We start from the raw sequence: 19803 nt of genomic DNA, 5'->3' as shown, positions 1-19803 counted from the left end.
GACTAGCAGATAGATTATGCTGATAAAATAGCTCCACATTTAGAAATTATATACAACCACTCGCTCACAGAAAGATACGTACCTAAAGACTGGAAAATTGCTCAAGCCACACCAATACCCAAAAAGGGAAGTAGGAGTAATCCGTTCAATTACAGGCCTATATCACTAACGTCGATTTGCACTAGGGTTTTGGAACATATACTGTATTCGAACATTATGAAGTACCACGAAGAAAACGATTTATTGACACATAGTCAGCACGGTTTCAGAAAATATCGTTCTTGTGAAACACATCTAGCTCTTTATACTATCGGCAGGGGATGCCAAATTGATTCCATATTTTTAGATTTCCAGAAGGCTTTCGACACCGTTCCTCACAAGCGTCTTCTAATGAAACTGCGTACCTACGGTGTATCGCCTCAGTTGTGCGACTGGATTCGTGATTTCCTGTTTATTGGCTTCCACTGTTAACCGGTATAATGCCCCCTGATCTACACAGATGTACTGCCCTTATGACAGAATTCTACAAGATCTCCAGGAATTCTAACCTACCCGTGCATAGCGACCTGCCACTTTTAAATCGCAAGAGACTGAAATCACGCCATCCAACTCTTTGCGATGCTACTGACATGGCTGCTAAGAATTTCGAACCTCTTGAAGAATGGAAAGGTCGGTGGGAAGCAGTGACAGATGTGCACCTGCATAACATCTTCTCAGGTGCTAAACTTCCAATTGGATTCGACTTACCACGCAAGACCTGGACTACTCTCAACAGAATCCGTACCGGCCATGGCCGATGCAGCGATGCTCTCTTTAAGTGGAAGAAGCTGCCTGATCCAGCTTGTGACTGCGGGGCTCCATACCAGACTGTTTACCACATTGTCAGTGAATGCAGATTCGAACCTATCACGGCGCCAAAGAGGACTTACTGCTAGCAACTCCAGATGCAGTGCGCTGGATTGAAGGACTGGATATTCAGTTGTCAAGACATACTTAAATTTCTTGTGTGTCAATATGTACATATGTATAGGTAATTTAATTTCATGATATGTCTGTATTATCCATACGCTAAATAAAATAATAGTCACCAATAGTCACGCGAATTCTTTACAGACGAATGGAAAACCTAGTAGAAGCCGACCTCGGGGAAGATCAGTTTGGATTCCGTAGAAATGTTGGAACACGTGAGGCGAGACAGACCCTACGACTTATCTTAGAAGCTAGATTAAGGAAGGGCAAACCTACGTTTCTAGCATTTGTAGACTTAGAGAAAGCTTTTTACAATGTTGACTGGAATACTCTCTTTCAAATTCTGAAGGTGACAGGGGTAAAATACAGGGAGCAAAAGGCTAATTACAGTTTGTACACAAACCAGATGGCAGTTATAAGAGTCGAGGGATATGAAAGGGAAGCAGTGGTTGGGAAGGGAGTGAGACAGGGTTGAAGCCTCTCCTCGATGTTATTCAATCTGTATATTGAGCAAGCAGTGAAAGAAACAAAAGAAAAATTCGGAGTAGGTATTAAAATCCATGGAGAAGAAATAAAAACTTTGAGGTTCGCCGATGACATTGTAATTCTGTCAGAGACAGCAAAGGACTTGGAACAGCAGTTGAACGGAATGGATAGTGGTTCAAATGGCTCTGAGCACTATGGGACTCAACTGCTGAGGTTATTAGTCCCCTAGAACTTAGAACTAGTTAAACCTAACTAACCTAAGGACATTACAAACATCCATGCCCGAGGCAGGATTCGAACCTGCGACCGTAGCGGTCTTGCGGTTCCAGACTGCTGCGCCTTTAACCGCACGGCCACTTCGGCCGGCGGAATGGATAGTGTCTTGAAAGGAGGGTATAAGATGAACATCAACAAAAGCAAAACGAGGATAATGGAATGTAGTCGAATTAAGTCGGGTGATGCTGAGGAAATTAGATTAGGAAATGAGACACTTATAGTAAAGGAGTTTTGCTATTTTGGGAGCAACATAACTGATGATGGTCGAAGTAGAGAGGATATAAAATGTAGACTGGCCATGGCAAGGAAAGCGTTTCTGATGAAGAGAAATTTGTTAACATCGAGTATAGATTAAAATGTCAGGAAGTCATGTATGGAAGTGAAGCGTGGACGATAAATAGTTTGGACAAGAAGAGAATAGAAGCTTTCGAAATGTGGTGCTACAGAAGAATGCTGAAGATTAGATGGATAGATCACATAACTAATGAGGAGGTATTGAATAGGACTGGGGAGAAGAGAAGTTTGTGGCATAACTTGACCAGAAGAAGGGATCGGTTGGTAGGACATGTTCTGAGGCATCAAGGGATCACCAATTTAGTATTGGAGGGCAGCGTGGAGGGTAAAAATCGTAGAGGGAGACCAAGAGATGAATACACTAAGCAGATTCAGAAGGATGTAGGTTGCAGTAGGTACTGGGAGATGAAGAAGCTTGCACAGGATAGAGTAGCATGGAGAACTGCATCAAACCAGTCGCAGGACTGAAGACCACAACAACAACAACAGTCACCAGTTTTCTCCTCCGACTGCGAAAACATTCTGTTGGCACCCACCTACATAGGGAGAAATGATCATCACGATAAAATAAGGGAAATTAGGGCTCGCACGGAAATATTGAAGTGCTCGTTTTTCCCGCGTTCCGTTCGAGAGTGGAACGGTAGAGAGACAGCATGAGGTGGTTCACTGAACCCTCTGCCAGGCACATTATTGTGAATAGCAGAGTAATCACGTAGATGTAGATAGTGGGTGGCAGCGTGCAGGCCTACCTGCGGACAGACGGAGCCCTCGTACTTGGCGGAGCGGATGCCGTTCCAGGGCACGGGCGGCTCCGGCGGCCGGAAGCGCAGCACGCCGACGGGGGGGCGCGCGTACGGCACGCCGCGGAACGCGATGAAGAGCCGGCCGCCGAACGACGTCATCATGTGTCCGCGCAGCGCGCCCTCCGACGTCTGCACCACGGTCAGGTCCAGCTCGGCGCCCGCGGCGGGCTCCGGCCACAGGCACAGCGACAGCGCGAGCGCCGCCGCCGCCGGCGACAGCCGCATGGCGCGCTGCCGGCACCGACACTATCTTTGCGTCTTGTAACAACTTTACCGTACGCCTGCAACCTGCAGCATGGGCACAGACACTTACGAAACAACCATCACAAATACGAGGGACATTTATCAAGTAATGCAACACATTCTTTCCTCGGCCAATTTCGTTTGAAAAACATGCCGAATTTGTTGTGGAACATCGGGGAATACTCCCGCTTCTGCCCCTGTAGTTACATGAGATTCCGACAGGTGGCTCCGTTACACGTAGCCTTCAAAATGGCGACTACAACCGCCGTGCGTTCCAAACAGAGAGCCATCACTGAGTTTGTTTTGGCGGTAAACCAGAGCATAATAGGAGCTTTAAGAAAGCCTACGGAGGCCTACCAGTGAATAGAAACACGGTGCTAGCCATGATCTGAACAAGGACGCGCAGAAGTGTCGGAATTTTACTGACGCAGCAAGACGTCGACTAGTAGACTCAGAGGGCCATAGACACGGGTTCCCAGGTAGATTCCGTGTTTCTTGACTTCCGCAAGGCGTTCGATACAGTTCCCCACAGTCGTTTAATGAACAAAGTAAGAGCATATGGACTATCAGACCAACTGTGTGATTGGATTGAAGAGTTCCTAGGTAACAGAACGCAGCATATCATTCTCAATGGAGAAAAGTCTTCCGAAGTAAGAGTTATTTCAGGTGTGCCGCAGGGTTGTGTCATAGAACCGTTGCTATTCACAATATACATAAATGACCTTGTGTATAACGTCGGAAGTTCACTGAGGCATTTTGCGGATGATGCTGTAGTATATCGAGAGGTTGTAACAATGGAGAATTTTACTGAAATGCAGGAGGATCTGCAATTAATTGACGCATGGTGCAGGGAATGGGAATTGAATCTCAATGTAGACAAGTGTAATGTGCTGCAAATACATAGAAAGAAAGATCCTTTATCATTTAGCTACAATATAGCAGGTCAGCAAATGGAAGCAGTTAATTCCATAAATTATCTGGGAGTACGCATTAGGAGTGATTTAAAATGGAATGATCATATAAAGTTGATCGTCGGTAAAGCAGATGCCAGACAGATTCATTGGAAGAATCCTAAGGAAATGCAATCCGAAAACAAAGGAAGTAGGTTACAGTACACTTGTTCGCTCACTGCTTGAGTACTGCTCACCAGTGTGGGATCCGTACCAGATAGGGTTGATAGAAGAGATAGAGAAGATCCAACGGAGAGCAGCGCGCTTCGTTACAGGATCATTTAGTAATCGCGAAAGCGTTACGGAGATGATAGATAAACTCCAATGGAAGACTCTGCAGGAAAGATGCTCAGTAGCTCGGTACGGCCTTTTGTTGAAGTTTCGAGAACATACCTTCACCGAGGAGTCAAGCAGTATATTGCTCCCTCCTATGTATATCTCGCGAAGAGACCATGAGGATAAAATAAGAGAGATTAGAGCCCACACAGAGGCATACCGACAATCTTTCTTTCCACGAACAATGCCAGACTGGAATAGAAGGGAGAACCGACAGAGGTACTCAAGGTACCCTCCGCCACACACCGTCAGGTGGCTTGCGGAGTATGGATGTAGATGTAGTTTCATGCCCACTGACCCTTCTAGTAAGGTGGCGTAAGGCGGTATCACTGGAAAGGTGGCGTAAGGCCGTATCACTGAACGGAGCTTATGTTGAAAAATAGGGTTTTATAGCCAAAAGAGTGCAGAATAATATGATCTGCAGGATATCTGAAAACAACCAACCTGCTTCGAGAAAAAAAAAAGTGTCGCATTTCTTATTGAACGCCCCTCCTATATTGATGGAAATGGAATATATGACTCCATGAAGCACCATTCTCATGTTTATTTTATTTTAAGGAATACAGTAACCGGCCAATTATTTATGTATTTTATTTATATATTTTTATTTATGCCAATACGCATTTCTCATATTCAGTTGGCATAATACACATTCAGTCTTCACCTGTACGTCATTAAAACATTGACAGGAATTTGGATGCTGCAGCTGGCCTGTGCAGACTAGCAGTTTTCTGTAGATTCTGTATTTAGCGAATTGTATAATTATAATGTATTACTTGTTAGATGTTCTTACTTTCTACTCTATCTGTTGTGGTTCCCGAGTCGCAAAGACTTTTTCACTTGCATTTTGCACAAAAACTGCGCACTATCCGCATGCTGCTCACTGACATCTTTGTTTACATCAAAAAATTATATCTATTGTCAAAGTTATATTTCACTTACAAATTCTCAAAGTACTGTCAATACTCTTTCTAGTCTACGCTTCTGTATGACTAAAAAAACTTAAATTACTCCATGCCAATGCGCAGAGTGCTACTATGGTTATTTAGTAAGAGCTATAGTGATTGGTTAATTAAGATATGTTGAAAATTACAAAAATAATATAGTACATTTTACACAAAAGATTAATATTGCATATTTTAATTACAGTTGGAGTGACGTTTACAAATAGGAACTGACAACCAACTGACTTACCGGATGTAGAATTACTATATGCATTGGATTGGCTCATATTGAATTATGGTTCAAATGGCTCTGAGCACTATGGGACTCAACATCTTAGGTCATAAGTCCCCTAGAACTTAGAACTACTTAAACCTAACTAACCTAAGGACATCACACACACCCATGCCCGAGGCAGGATTCGAACCTGCGACCGTAGCAGTCCCGCGGTTCCGGACTGCAGCGCCAGAACCGCTAGACCACCGCGGCCGGCCATATTGAATTATGTTTTTTCATGACTGGGATATGTGTGTTGCAGAATAAATGAATTGTGGTAATTCCCAAGGAAATTTTGTTTGGTAAATTTGTTTGGTCATTTAGGATATCATTTGGAGATGCACATTTGTGAGAATAAATTTAAATTTCTTCAAGTAACTACATTCCCTTTCCTTTGTGAGTTGGGTGGAGTATTTGTACGTTGCGTGCTATGTCTGTCACTTGGCGACCATCTTCGGGCAACGTCTAGGGCAAATTTGAAATTTCTTAAGTTTTTTAAACGAAGAGCGTCGATGTGTTCCCAGAAACATATACTGTAATGTCTTCCTGTTTGGCCACTACACATATCTTCGAACTTGAACTGCAGTAAGGTTTGTATACTTCTGATTAATGGTATAGCTTGATTTTGTATCTGATACTATGGATGGCTTCTTCCTTTGGTTTTCTTTCTCTGAAAAGGTTTGCTACTTTTTATGACAGATTTCCTAAAAATGGCGTGCCCACATATTTTTCAGTTACCAGATGTGGAGTTATTTAATGTTGGTTTGCCTTTGTGGCTGGTTTTGTGAGAATTTATTTTACCATTTATCTCAACTAATTTGGGACTGTAGTCATTATTGTAATCAATTGCTTTTATGGTGTTTAGTTCATCAATCCGGTCAGCTGTTTCTAATGGGATTTTCTGCATTATATTGAACATTGCTCTGTATGAATATAATTGTGCTTATCTGGGTGGCATGAGGTCCTCTCACTCTCATTGCCCCCTCTTGCTCTCTCTTACTGCAACTATCTCATTCCTCCATTCCTAATTCTCCTGTCTCTTCTATCACTTGCTCTCTCTCTTCCTCGTTGTCATTGTCATATAGCCTGTCTTTCATTATCACTGGCTCTCACCTACTTCCACTTTCTGTTTTTCTTTATTTACCCCCTCCCCCCACTGCCATTGTCTCCTTCACTCTTTTCCTAGCACTGTTCTGTCACTGTCAACTATGTTCCACTGTTACAGTGTCCCTCTCTTTCCCTCAGACTTCCATGGTCTCCTTTACTCTTTCCACAAAAAAAAAAAAAAAAAAAAAAAAAAAAAAAAAAAAAAAAAAAAAAAACGGAAATCTGTTCGCATACCAAAGTCTTTGAGAAATTTTTTAAAGGTGTTGAGGAAGGTGTAATGTGGCAGCTGGTATCTCACTTTACAGTGAAAGTCTTTTGAACAGGAGCGTATTTCCCTTTCTTGGGTTCCAATAGGCGCGTTTTTCCACTGGTTCCATTCTTCTCCCTGCCATAACAGAACATGTTACCATATGAAAGGAACTTTACGGTTCAGCAAAATTTTGATAGTTTACACATATGGAATTGAAATAACCAAAAACTATAACTGATTTTACACTTCGGACCGAATTTAATGTGCACAAAAGTTTTTCATGTGCTTCAGTGCTACAACACGGGGTATCCTGAGCCGTTTCACTGATAACGGAGACACTTTACAGCAGATTTTTCCGTGCTACGTCACTTTATAAACTACGTTTTCGCCTTACACGTTTTCGCCTTACACGTTTTCGCCATACACGTTTTCGCCTTACACGAGCGTATTTTACGCGTACAAGTACGATAACTTTCAGCCTCTATAACTGGAGACGGATAACTATGTCAAGCATATTTTCGAAGTTGTTAGAGAGCAGTATGTTCGGACTACACCGCAAAAATTGCAGCAATTTTCTCTGCGTAGCCGTCTTGGAATGCGCGGCTCGGTATTGGTACACAAAAACCATATTTTTCGGACTTTCTCAGCAACCGTCCATAAACTAAACGGTGTCCCCATAAGTCCCTTAAGGCGCACTGTAGACCATATCTAATGCAAAAATAACCGACCGATATGCTCAATTTGCCTAAGCTGGAGGAAGTGGGTAATATTCAATGTTTGACCCTGTACTGTCGAATGGTTACAGTAAGACGATTCTTCTCTTGGGTATACGAATGGCTTCTAGTCCAAGGACTATCCAAGACGCTTAACCCTACCTTTCTATTACGAACAGAACCCAATGTAAGAACCCTGGAGAAAATCCCATCTTTAAGCGCGGCGTTGTGAAAAATATTGGTAGCACATGCTGCCGCATGCGTTCCGACTACTTTCATTGCTTTCAGAACTGATGTTATACACAACATCAAAAAGAAGTTGAAAGTCTATCCTCCGATTTAGAGCTTAACCTGGAAGTTCTGAAGAAACAACATCCCTAGTTCTATGCCCTCAGTCACACCGCTTTATATTGGATCTGATCCATATATGAATAATCGCAAACAGTTATTTTATGTTTCGGAATGGCTAGCACATTCACAAAGCGCAACAGAATAGTAAAACACGAACTCACCGGAGTTAACCAAGACTACATAGCAACTATAAGGGCGTGCTGAAAAGTAATGCCTCCGAATTTTTTATGTGAACACTCTTAAAACTTTTTAAAGAAAGCCGGCCGTTGTGGCCAAGCGGTTCTAGGCGCTTCAGTCTGGAACCGCGCGACCACTACGGTCGCAGGTTCGAATCCTGCCTCGGGCATGGATGTGTGTGATGTCCTTAGGTACATGTACATGTTTACTTCTCAACAGTCACGCTGGTAAAAAACATATTTCTCCCAATTGGGAACTAGTTTGTTGATACCGTCACTGTAGACTTCTTGTCCTGGTTGACGGAGCCACAATCCCACCTCTGCTTGCACCGTTCCATCATTATCGACGTGAAGTCCCAAACAAAATCTACTTTTAGCACGCCCTCATAGAAACTTTACTCCGCACCTCATACCGCTGCTAACATCCGTGTAAGCCTAACTGCATCTTACAGATACGATTCGTGCAATGTAAATATTTCTTCCAATCTATCCCGTACATCAGTTAATAATAATCTGAAACTCTTGAGCAAGCTTGACAGCAGAATTTATCTAAATGTCTCTGTCATGGCTCCTCCAGACTTGAGTGAAGTTAAATGCTGTTTTTTTTATTGGTATATGCTATCGTAAGGACACGTCTATGTTAATCTGGAACTGGATCTGTCACATTAACGCGCATACGAGTGATTGTGTGGATGGTCATCTGTCATTGTAACTGATGGTAATTTGTTGTTCCAGGCTTAATTCCGTGCGAGTGTACGAGCATTCTCTGTCATAAATTGAGTTGATGAAATTGAAATTGTAATGTAGTCTGTGTCGAAGGCAAGCCACTCTTTGTAGATGAGTATGCCCTAGTCAATGGATTAGTAGGCGCTGATATTTCACCTTATAATTTTCAAGTAATTTTAAGAAGTGTTCAGCTTGTAATTTGTATGTATTAGTCGCTTCTGCAATAAGTTAATACTCCCTACATCCTAGGCATTCTCGTCTGTAGCCTTATTTGGGTAGATTACTGTTCCCTTCTGATGTGTGTTGGCAGGATGGTTTTGGCAGCGGATGACGTAGTTCTATTTCATGGGCCCAGTGTAGAGATGTGTTTTCTTTCTGCTCCTGCGACACTTCCATCGTCGCACGACGTCTAAGTTGGGCAGCAATCTAGCACCTCTACCAGCCTCATTGTGCTGGCTCAAATAAATTTGATCGTTTGATACGTGCCACGGCGGAGTGTCACCAGTTAAACGGGAACACTTGATCTATGTAATATTGCGAGTTCAGTAAGAACATACGCTTTGAAGCGTGTTCTGCAAGCCCGAAGTTGCTCGTCACTATACTTGCTCTTTAACTTCTTGTTTAAACTTTGCACCCTTATTGTTACTTCTGGAGCGTGTTAAGTTTTAAAGCCTTTTACTTATGAATATAATCTGTTGAGTGTTTCCTTTCTATCCACAGTTATTAGCTAACTCCTCTCATTGCAGAACTCGCCTGCTTGTTGCCTGTTCGCTGTGATAGCCTCCTCCTGAACTTGCCAGCTTATCCTATATTTTGGGGGCTTTTATAATTATTTAAGGGCCATTGTCAATGTTTCTGCCGGTGTGTACCAAGTGGGAATCGCATTTAAATTGCATGTCATTGTTAAGAGCTTTCCAGCAGCCACAATCAGTGGCGTGACTTGTTATCTTACTCTATTTTTGGTGGGTGTTGTCTATTGTTTGAGGTGTTATCCATGCTTGGTAACTGTTAGTACATTTAGTGGCAACCGATTGTAATTCATTTCACCAGTAAAACTTAGTTTGTTGAGTCCGCTTCCAGCCACACCTAGTTGGGGTGACTTCTTACTTGTACTTGGGGACTGTATATTCCTGGTCTCAAGCCTAAAAAAAAGTTTTGCATCACCTCGGTTGCGAGAGTTCCGTAACCTGTAGAGGAAATTGGAATAGAGATCAACATAAACATCATTTCCGCCATTTTTATTCCTCATCAAATCTACACCTTGCTTGTTGCACCACCATACAGCGAGACCTTCAGAGGTGATGATCTAGATTGCTGTACACACCAGTACCTCTAATACCCAGTAGCACGTCCTCTTGCACTGATGCATGTCTGTATTCGTCGTGGCATACTATCCACAAGTTCATCAGATTGTCCCACTCCTAACCGGCGATTCGGCGTAGATCCCTCAGAGTGGTTGGTAGTTCGTCCATAAACAGCCCTTTTGAATCTATCCCAGACATGTTCGATAGGGTTCATGTCTGGAGAACACGCTTATGAAAAAGTGAAACAGGTAAATTAATAATGCGAGTTACAGGACTTAAAAACAATAAACCAGAGATATCCTAAAAATCAGTAGCTCTACAGCTACACAGATGTTTCGTTAAAGAAAAACGAACGAAACTTTGGCTTAGCAAGATACAGCAAAATTTCCTCTTTCTATCAAACTATAGGACCACACCATTCAATTTTGAGGGTGAAGTTGAAGCCAGCTGAATTGCAAAAGATCAGTTTAATTAACTATTTGCACGCATTCGACAAAACAGTCATATTTTATGGTTACATATCAGCAATATAGAAGCAATTAAGTTTGTACAACGGAACAACAAGACAATTGCTGTTCAGTGGATACCATCTGACTGGATGTAAATGAAAAAAATACTGATTTTCTAGCCAAAAAGGGCACAAAAATTAAACAGATTGGAAAGTCTAACGGGTCATATTTTTCAGTGAAACGCGTTATTAACAACAAATTTCAAGAATAATTAAAGCAATGCAATAAAAATTCATATGAAGGAAAGATCTGAAAATCCTCATGGACGACTCGGTGCTGCCTGAAGGACCAAGAAAACAAGCAGTGGCCATATTCCGCCTGACAATAGGACATGACTGTTTGCCCGCCAAAATCTACAATATCTCCACCCTGCTATCTCCAGAATGTGTTCTGTGTCACAAGATGGTTCGATGACGAACAAACAACATTTGAAAGAGTGTACAGAATTAAGTGAATGTAATTCAGACTTAACAGCATTGTATTGGGAAGCACGAAGGCAAATGACAGAAGGTCAAGTGCCGGAACATTAAAATAATAATAATAATAATCGCTAATCTTCTTGCTGAAGAGAAGCATAGTTAAATCGATCTTTAGGCCTATGTTAAATGTCCAACTAGTTAGACCAGTAAAAAATGCAGCAGATAATAGAAGGCTTGGAATTTTCAAAATAACGTGTGCGTGCAAAAATCACGCGTCAGGTAAAGAGCGCTCACCGTGAACAACGCACCAAGTGTCAATAAACATATTTACGCTACCCCGAAAAATCTCTTATATATAGGTGAGCACGTACTGGTAAACGTTATCAGATCAAATCTACGCATTTGTCCTGCTTCTCAGTGACATCTTTTGGGACAGCGTAAGTAAAGAAGACGTTAGAACAAAAAAAAAAAAAACGGACAGCACCTTCAATAGAGACCTACCAGGAGACCTACCAGAATGTTGTCCAGTTCGTAATAAACTGAGTTACGGATCGCAAGTCATGTACTAAGTATGCTGACATCTTGACCCCCGATCGAATCTGTACTGACGCCGTCTCCAAGACTTGGAAGCTGTGGCACGGTCCAGGACTTTTAACTACCTTCGTGCTTATAGTCCTGACAGTGGTCGGTGATTTGCTTGGCTGCTATTGGTGTGTACACTACTACATCACTCGCCTGTCCTTAGAGTCTTGCCTACTGACTTGTCATAATGTCACGGTATGCTGTATGCATTCTGTTTTTAGTCACCCGTATTTCTTTAACATTAGAACGTAGATGCTTTACTTTGGGGACTGGATTCATAATTGTCCATGTTCTGTTGGGAGTCTAGCGACTTTTCCACAGATTCGTCAAGTATGAGACAGATATTCGTCATCACTCTCTCGTTGATCTCTATGGCTTCTATAAGCCTAGCGGACGCAAGACCTTCTAAAAAATCTGCAGAAATAAGGTGAAATAGATAGGAAAATGTAAACTAGCTAAGATGCATAGTTTGCCGTATGGCGAGAAAATGTTCTCTATTGCTTTCCTTTACTAGTATCTCTCTTCCAAATTTCCATCGTCAGTTGTTACTGCTGTTATTTAGCTAGGAAACAGCCGATATTGCAGACATTACGTACCGATCTGATTTTATGTGTTCTTGCTAATACAATGAAGCTGATTTTTATAAAATAGAATATTCGACACCTTTCTGTTCAATAGGAGATAGGAGAAGGGACGGGAAAATGGAAAAGGATGTCAACCATGTATTCCGTGTCATTCCTGTAAGAACCGCACTATTAACAGTAACCACGGAGGACCATGCTCATAATGACGGGAAAAAATGTACTGAAAACATTGACAGTGCGGCGGTATGTTCAGAAAATTCTGTAACTTCTGTTTTTCAGTTCACACATTGGATCCACAACCAGTTTTTTGCCAGTGATCTATAGTAAGATTGTCTACATTGTTCGGAACGTCTTTAGAACTAATATTAATCTCGATATTAAAAACTAAAACCATATAAAAAAGAGTTTCTTACAGTTAGTACATCCATTTCATCAGAATACAAACTGAAATTTTAGTAGTTGAACCACCTGCTACAAAAAAGTTATTTCTACCTTAATCAGTGTTAAAATACGAGTAATTAACTTCTTCTGGGTTAACGACACCTTCGGTAAAAATAAAATATGACCTCTTTTCCAACTGGGCTGTTAATTTAAACGAGAACTTCATTAAACATTGCGATCCGTTGCTCATTTTTAACTTCACAGATGAATGTGGACCCATAAGACATTATCAACATTCAGCAAAAAGACTTACACAAGATATTTTTCACAGTGGATCTAGTACGTATTATTCCCACACAAATGAAAGAAAGGCGGTGAAGGTGGGAAGCACAAATGTTCTACAACTCGTTTAATCAATTTCATGTCATCAGATTTTAGACAGAAGTTTACTAAAGCCCGGTCATTCGCTGTTGACAAGTATAAAATCAAGAAGAAAAACTATTATTGCAAATACTGGACAAAATATCCAACGCACTACCACTACGGCCAGATTTCGATGCAGAAGAGCCACCGTGGGAAATCATTGAGAAGTTTGTACCGGATATGGAAATCAAGGAAAAAATATCAAGAACGATGCTGCTCTTTTCTATGAAACTAACGAAGTTTTGAACAAACAACTGAGTTGGACAGCAAGCAAACACACAATCGCCCTAAGAGATCGATTTGGATTCTGCTTTGGTATTTGTCTGAAACAAAATGCGAAATGACAGCCATAGTAAACACATCTCCTGTCCTCAGTGCCATAAATAAATAACAGAAAAGCGTTAAAATGTCTCTAAAAGCGAAACATGGCTCTTTCCTAGAACATTCGTAGCATCGATAGTCATCATAAACAGCGGAAACAGAAATTAGCAGCTAATGAGACTGCTGGAGAAATACAGAGCAGACAGCAATAACTTACATTAACCAGCAACAGGTTAGTCCCAACAGCTTGCGATGACAGCTTCCTTCACTTGATAATTTTTCAGCATTGCGTTAGAATCACGCTCTTTGTTTCCGACTTAAACCTGACGTCAAACGTAAGATCAGAGATAATACTTTTAATAGAACTGCGTATCATGGCAGTAAACAATAAATGAAAATCGGCGTGCTCGTATTTATTCTGAACACACAACCTTACGAGCGCTACTGACTTAGCAATGTGTTCTCAATGCTGTTGTGATATAACCTCTATGAAATTTGAATGTTGGGAGGTTAAATAATTTCTTTTTGCTATCGAAGCAGTTTCTTACTATCATAAAACTGTTGTCGACGCTAGCGACGTTATTTCCGTAGATATTTCGATATAGATAATAGCCGTTATTTTTTCACTTTTACTTGATCATCACACAGTAAAAGCCCGACAATATTTAAGCTGAAACTATGGTAACATTTTGATTATGATCGCTATTTCTAATAGTCATATGGGGCTAAACTACCATCATCCATGATTTAAGACCGCCACTGGTAGGATTTAACTTTTACCGACACAAAGGAATGTGTATCTATAAAATATCTGAAACCGCGGCAGAAAAACGAACTAGTCTTACATCAGAGAAACACTGAGAAAAGTGAATTTCGTGTACAGGAATACCGTATGAGTCTTCGAACGGAAACTGTATTGTGACCAGACTGCTCAGTGACGGCACCAACATTCCCGAAGACTATACAATGAAATACATTTGACGCGCTGGTCTTACAGCTTATTCGACAAACTCTGTAGATACAGTCTAAATTTTAAAAATAAACTGTTGTTTCTCGACGTGTAGATATAATTAACATTTATTTTCTTTCTGTTTTTACTCTGTAAAGTCATAAAGACTTATGACGTGACACTAAGGGCGTAACAAAACCGTAGTAGACTCGTTCAATTTCTATTACATAACAATGACATTCTTCACATTGGAACCAAGAATTACACAAGGTAATATAATAGAGTGCCTACTGTTAATATGTAATATTAAATGAACTATTCAAAACAATGTCATAAAACAAAAAAGCGAATCTATGGAACAATACAACAATTTAATGTATTTTAGGGTTATTCGATGTAACTGTCCTCGAAGGAACGGTGCAATATACCCATCAACATCGACGGAAGTATAATTTCTTAGAATGCGAGAAATATCTCTTCGCTTTGCATTAATGTTGTTTCATACGACAGTATGGAATCGGTAAACCGATACATAATACATGTTGAAGAAAACTAACAAATTCAGGAACAGAATGGGAGTTGGGATGCCGCAATAGTTTAGCTTTCCCATGACCTCATGGCAACAAGGCATTCTGCAACAAACAGTATGCTCGATAGAATCAGTAGGCCTACACGTATTGGTGAACACATCTAAAAAGTCAATTTTTTAAATTAAATATAGCGGCTAACGCTTCTTTGAATCACGACGTGGCAATCATCAGCGTGTGTGTGTGTGTGTGTGTGTGTGTGTGTGTGTGTGTGTGTGTGTGTGCGCGCGTCATCACATAGCCCCGTTTCCACTCTTCACAAATTGAGCAACCCTTTGTAAGTGGAATTACGCGGTGAAATCAGGAGGTTTGCAGCAGGAAAATATTACCTCATTTCCTTATTAGACCTGTCTAGAGAGACGTGATTGTACAAAAAAAAGGTATAGCAGACTAAAATCCGAGGATATATTGAGTAAATTCTGCTTAAAATTCAAGTTTTTATTAATGTAAATTTCTACGCTTTTGAAATCTGAGGCCCATGCCCAGCGTCCTGTAGCCTTCTTGCTTTTTGCCCAAGTGGCTTGCTTCATGGAACGACGTTTTATAATCAGCTATGTCACGTTAAAGTAAATAGAAATTACTGTGTCTTGATACTTCCTTTTTGGGAATGGGGATGTTTCTGATACCTCTAGAAGTCCACTAGATTTTTAACATGTCGTCAATGTTCTATAATCTGCTGATAATTATAATTACGTTACGGACTATAGAAATATTTGGGCATACATTTAAAAACGCACCTTGAAATGCTTGTAGTGCGTAAGGTCGCAATTCTAATTTGGAAACAGGAATGTCACTACGTTAATAGCATCCCTCTCCCATGTATACAAGGATACGTCCGTAACATAAAGAGAAAGATCGAATGAATAAACCGTGTCACGGTAGTAAAACTTCAGTGGTAATGAAGGTACATAAAACGTGATGTTCTGGAAAGTAGATTATCGTCAATGATCTTCCAAGGACATAAGACTGCTAGAATACTACTACTGATAATTCATAGTAAAGAAATACAAAGCGAAATACTTTGATTTCCGTTGCACAACAAGAAGAAATGGAATCAGCTCTTTCTGAAGTGATGAAGAATCTCAGTTCGCCGTGTTTTGTGTTTAGTATTATTTCTTGTTCTGTTGATCTACTTGCAAAAATTCTAATTTGTTTTGTAACTTTCGCGAATAAAGTAAGAAAAAACTGAACATGTGAGAACATGACTCACGCTCTGAGGGTTTCGTAAAAATTTAATTATGTGTGTATATAGTTCTTCTACAGATTTTGATCAGTAAGTTTGCTGTTATTAAAGTATGTGACACAAATGGCCGTATCTTTTGACTACATTGACTCAGACGATTAAACTTTCTTGCACCACTAAGGGACCGTAGACCATAATATTTGACATAAATGTCAACTTGATGCCTTACTTGTTCCTGAGAAAAATGGGTCTTAATAGACGGACAACAAAGTGAACCCATAACTGCGCCGTTTTCACCAACTGAAGCACGGAACCCCAGAAATAAGTATTATCCAGAACTAATAAATAAAGTTATTATGCAAATTTGATAATGGTACGCTGAGAAAAAGGCTCTTCACTAATCTTGGGATTCTTTCTCACGCTTCCTGGTATAGCTTTTTGTGACGGTTTTCAAACCAGCAATAAAGACCAGTTTCAGTTTAAGCGCGATTCACACATCCACAATACAGAAATAGTTTTATGTGAGCTGTTTCCCTGAGGTTCAGGATATTGCTATGTATTTCGGTCTATAGATCTATAAATGTCTTATTGATCTGAGACAATAAAATTAAGAACGTCTGCAAGATCGAAAGAAAACGATTCAGATCTGTTAGCCATTGCCTCTAGCCGTTAATTACCTGATTCTCTTGTAGACTGCAACTCCTTGATATTATCATAACAAACAGCTTTTTTATTTTTTTAATACATACCAATTCTTGTAGAATGTAAGTGACTGAGGATTACCTAGATATCAATGTACCTGAATGGGTAGTTAACAAGAAGTCCAAGATGAACAGCAACTATTTAGTGTAAATGAAGATACAGAATTGTTTGCCACAGAAGCGCCTTCCCTGTTAAGCTTGTTGATTTATTTTTTAATCTGTACAAGACATAGAAAATATGAAATTAAAGGTTCATAATTATTAATGCAGCTCACATAATTTGTTACATCTACTTCTTAATTTTAAGCTTGGGCAGTTGTTTGTATTTTGAAGAATCAATGACTGCATGGACAGAGCAGGGCGTAAATGAACTCATGAGAATTAGCTCTGTATCTAGTGTTGTGAGTACAAGAAGCTCTTCATACTAATAGTGGACAACACAGGTTTGTGCATGAGCACTGAAGATCCGGACTGAAAAGAAATGGTTCAAATGGCTCTGAGCACTATGGGACTTAACATCTGTGGTCATCGGTCCCCTAGAACTTAGAACTACTTAAACCTAACTAACCTAAGGACATCACACACATCCATGCCCGAGGCAGGATTCGAACCTGCGACCGTAGCAGTCGCGCAGCTCCGGACTGAGCGCCTATAATCGCGAGACCACCGCGGCCGGCTGACTGAAAAGATGTTCGACTGGAACTAAGGAACAGAGAATGGTCCGTGAACTGAGAGCTAAACGGAAATGAAACAATGGAAGTGCTTTCATTGGCCGGTTCCGCTGAAAAATGTATCACAGCTCTTCCGCCCACAGCTAAACTTTCTTCCTCTTTCCACGCGGAAACGAACCATCATGCAAGGAAAGAACAACATCCACACAAAAGATTGCCATGATTTTAGATGCAAGAGAGAGAAAGCGTTTCACCGAAAACGATTCGCCACTTGTCAGCAGCGAAATGGTAGCTGCTGCACCTAGCTAAACCTACACTACTGGCCATTAAAATTGCTACACCACGAAGATGACGTGCTACAGATGCGAAATTTAACCGACAGGAAGAAGATGCTGTGATATGCAAATGATTAGCTTTTCAGAGCATTCACACAAGATTGGCGCCGGTGGCGACGCCTACAACGTGCTGACATGAGGAAAGTTTCCAACCGATTTCTCATACACAAACAGCAGTTGACCGGCGTTGCCTGGTGAAACGTTGTTGTGATGTCTCGTGTAAGGAGGAGAAATGCGTGCCATCACGTTTCCGAGTTTGATAAAGGTCGAATTGTAGCCTATCGCGATTGCGGTTTATCGTATCGCGACATTGCTGCTCGCGTTGGTAGAGATCCAATCACTCTTAGCAGAATATGGAATCGGTGGGTTCAGGAGGGTAATACGGAACGCCGTGCTGGATCCCAACGGCCTCGTATCACTAGCAGTCGAGATGACAGGCATCTTATCGGCATGGCTGTAACGGATCGTGCAGCCACGTCTCGATCCCTGACTCAACAGATGGGGACGTTTGCAAGACAACAACCATCTGCACGAACAGTTCGACGACGTTTGCAGCAGCATGGACTATCAGCTCGGAGACCATGGTTGCGGTTACCCTTGACGCTGCATCACAGACAGCTGCGATGGTGTACTCAACGAAGATCCTAGGTGCACGAACGGCAAAACGTCATTTTTTCGGAAGAGTCTGGGTTCTGTTTACATCATCATGATGGTCGCATCCGTGTTTGGCGACATCGCGGTGAACGCACATTGAAAGCGTGTATTCGTCATCGCCATACTGGCGTATCACCCGGCGTGATGGTATGGGGTGCCATTGGTTACACGTCTCGGTCACCTCTTGTTCGCATTAACGGCACTTTGAACAGTGGACGTTACATTTCAGATGTGTTACGACCCGTGGCTCCACCCTTCATTCGATTCCTGCGAAACCCTACATTTCAGAAGGATAATGCACGACCGCATGTTGCAGGTCCTGTACGGGCCTTTCTGGATACAGAAAATGTTAGACTGCTGCCCTGGCCAGCACATTCTCCAGATCTCTCCCCGATTGAAAACGTCTGGTCAATGATGGCCGAGCAACTGGCTTGTCACAATGCGCCAGTCACTACTCTTGATGATCTGTGGTATCGTGTTGAAGCTGCATTTGCAGGTGTACCTGTACACGCCATCCAAGCTCTGTTTGACTCAATGCCCAGTCGTATCAAGGCCGTTATTAAGGCCAGAGGTGGTTGTTATGGGTACTGATTTCTCAGGATCTATGCACCAAAATTGCGTGAAAATGTAATCACATGTTAGTTCTAGTATAATATATTTGTCCAATGAATACCCGTTTATCATCTGCCTTTCTTCTTGGTGTAGCAATTTTAATGGTCAGTAGTGTATATAACACGCCAAGTGCGGATGTGTTTTCTTACCAGATTTAGGAGATAAGTGAGACTCATTAGACTGTGGTGGAATTAAAACGATAGGTCTGGTGCAGAGGAGTTCACCTCAGTCCTGTTACAACTGATCTAAGCTATTAGGGATTTTTAATGGAACATCCGCAGCCTGATTCGAAGGACATCTTAAGTTGCTAGATTCTGCAATTTATTTTTACACGTGAAACAGTGACTAGCAGTAGTATTATTTAGCGTTGCTGCATCCGTTGGAGCTTCCAGATTTTTTTTTTTTTTTTTACTCTGTTATGTAACGTAACAACCACATAATATCAGACTCCCCGCTCTTTAAGGAGCTCGGTTACATTAATTGGGTAAACTTGATGCAACCTACAACACAGAAATACCGTATCGCTTACTAAATACTCGAAATAGTTAAAATGACGCTTTTTAACCACGAGGAGTTTATCTTCGTTTTACGCATGCAGCAGTGCCCAACTGCTGGCCGCTGTGTTCTCCGGCTCGCATCATCAGGTTCCCATTTCCGGCTGCTCTCGAGCGGCACAGTGTGGGGCCGGGG

General features: G+C 41.4%; 1 protein-coding gene across 1 annotated transcript in view; it reads right to left on the bottom strand.

Annotated features, from left to right (window-relative positions):
- The window catches only part of LOC126213347 (venom carboxylesterase-6-like), a 193692-nt gene that overhangs the window by 104551 nt on the left and 69338 nt on the right, over window positions 1-19803 (bottom strand). The window contains exon 3 of the mRNA XM_049941080.1: window positions 2775-3059. Within this exon, the coding sequence (XP_049797037.1) occupies window positions 2775-3059 (285 nt within the window). The remainder of the gene's footprint in view (window positions 1-2774; window positions 3060-19803) is intronic.

This window comes from Schistocerca nitens, chromosome 1, assembly GCF_023898315.1.
Source record: "Schistocerca nitens isolate TAMUIC-IGC-003100 chromosome 1, iqSchNite1.1, whole genome shotgun sequence".
NCBI classification, from domain to species: Eukaryota; Metazoa; Arthropoda; class Insecta; order Orthoptera; family Acrididae; genus Schistocerca; species Schistocerca nitens.
This window is presented reverse-complemented; position numbering and strand designations above follow the sequence as displayed.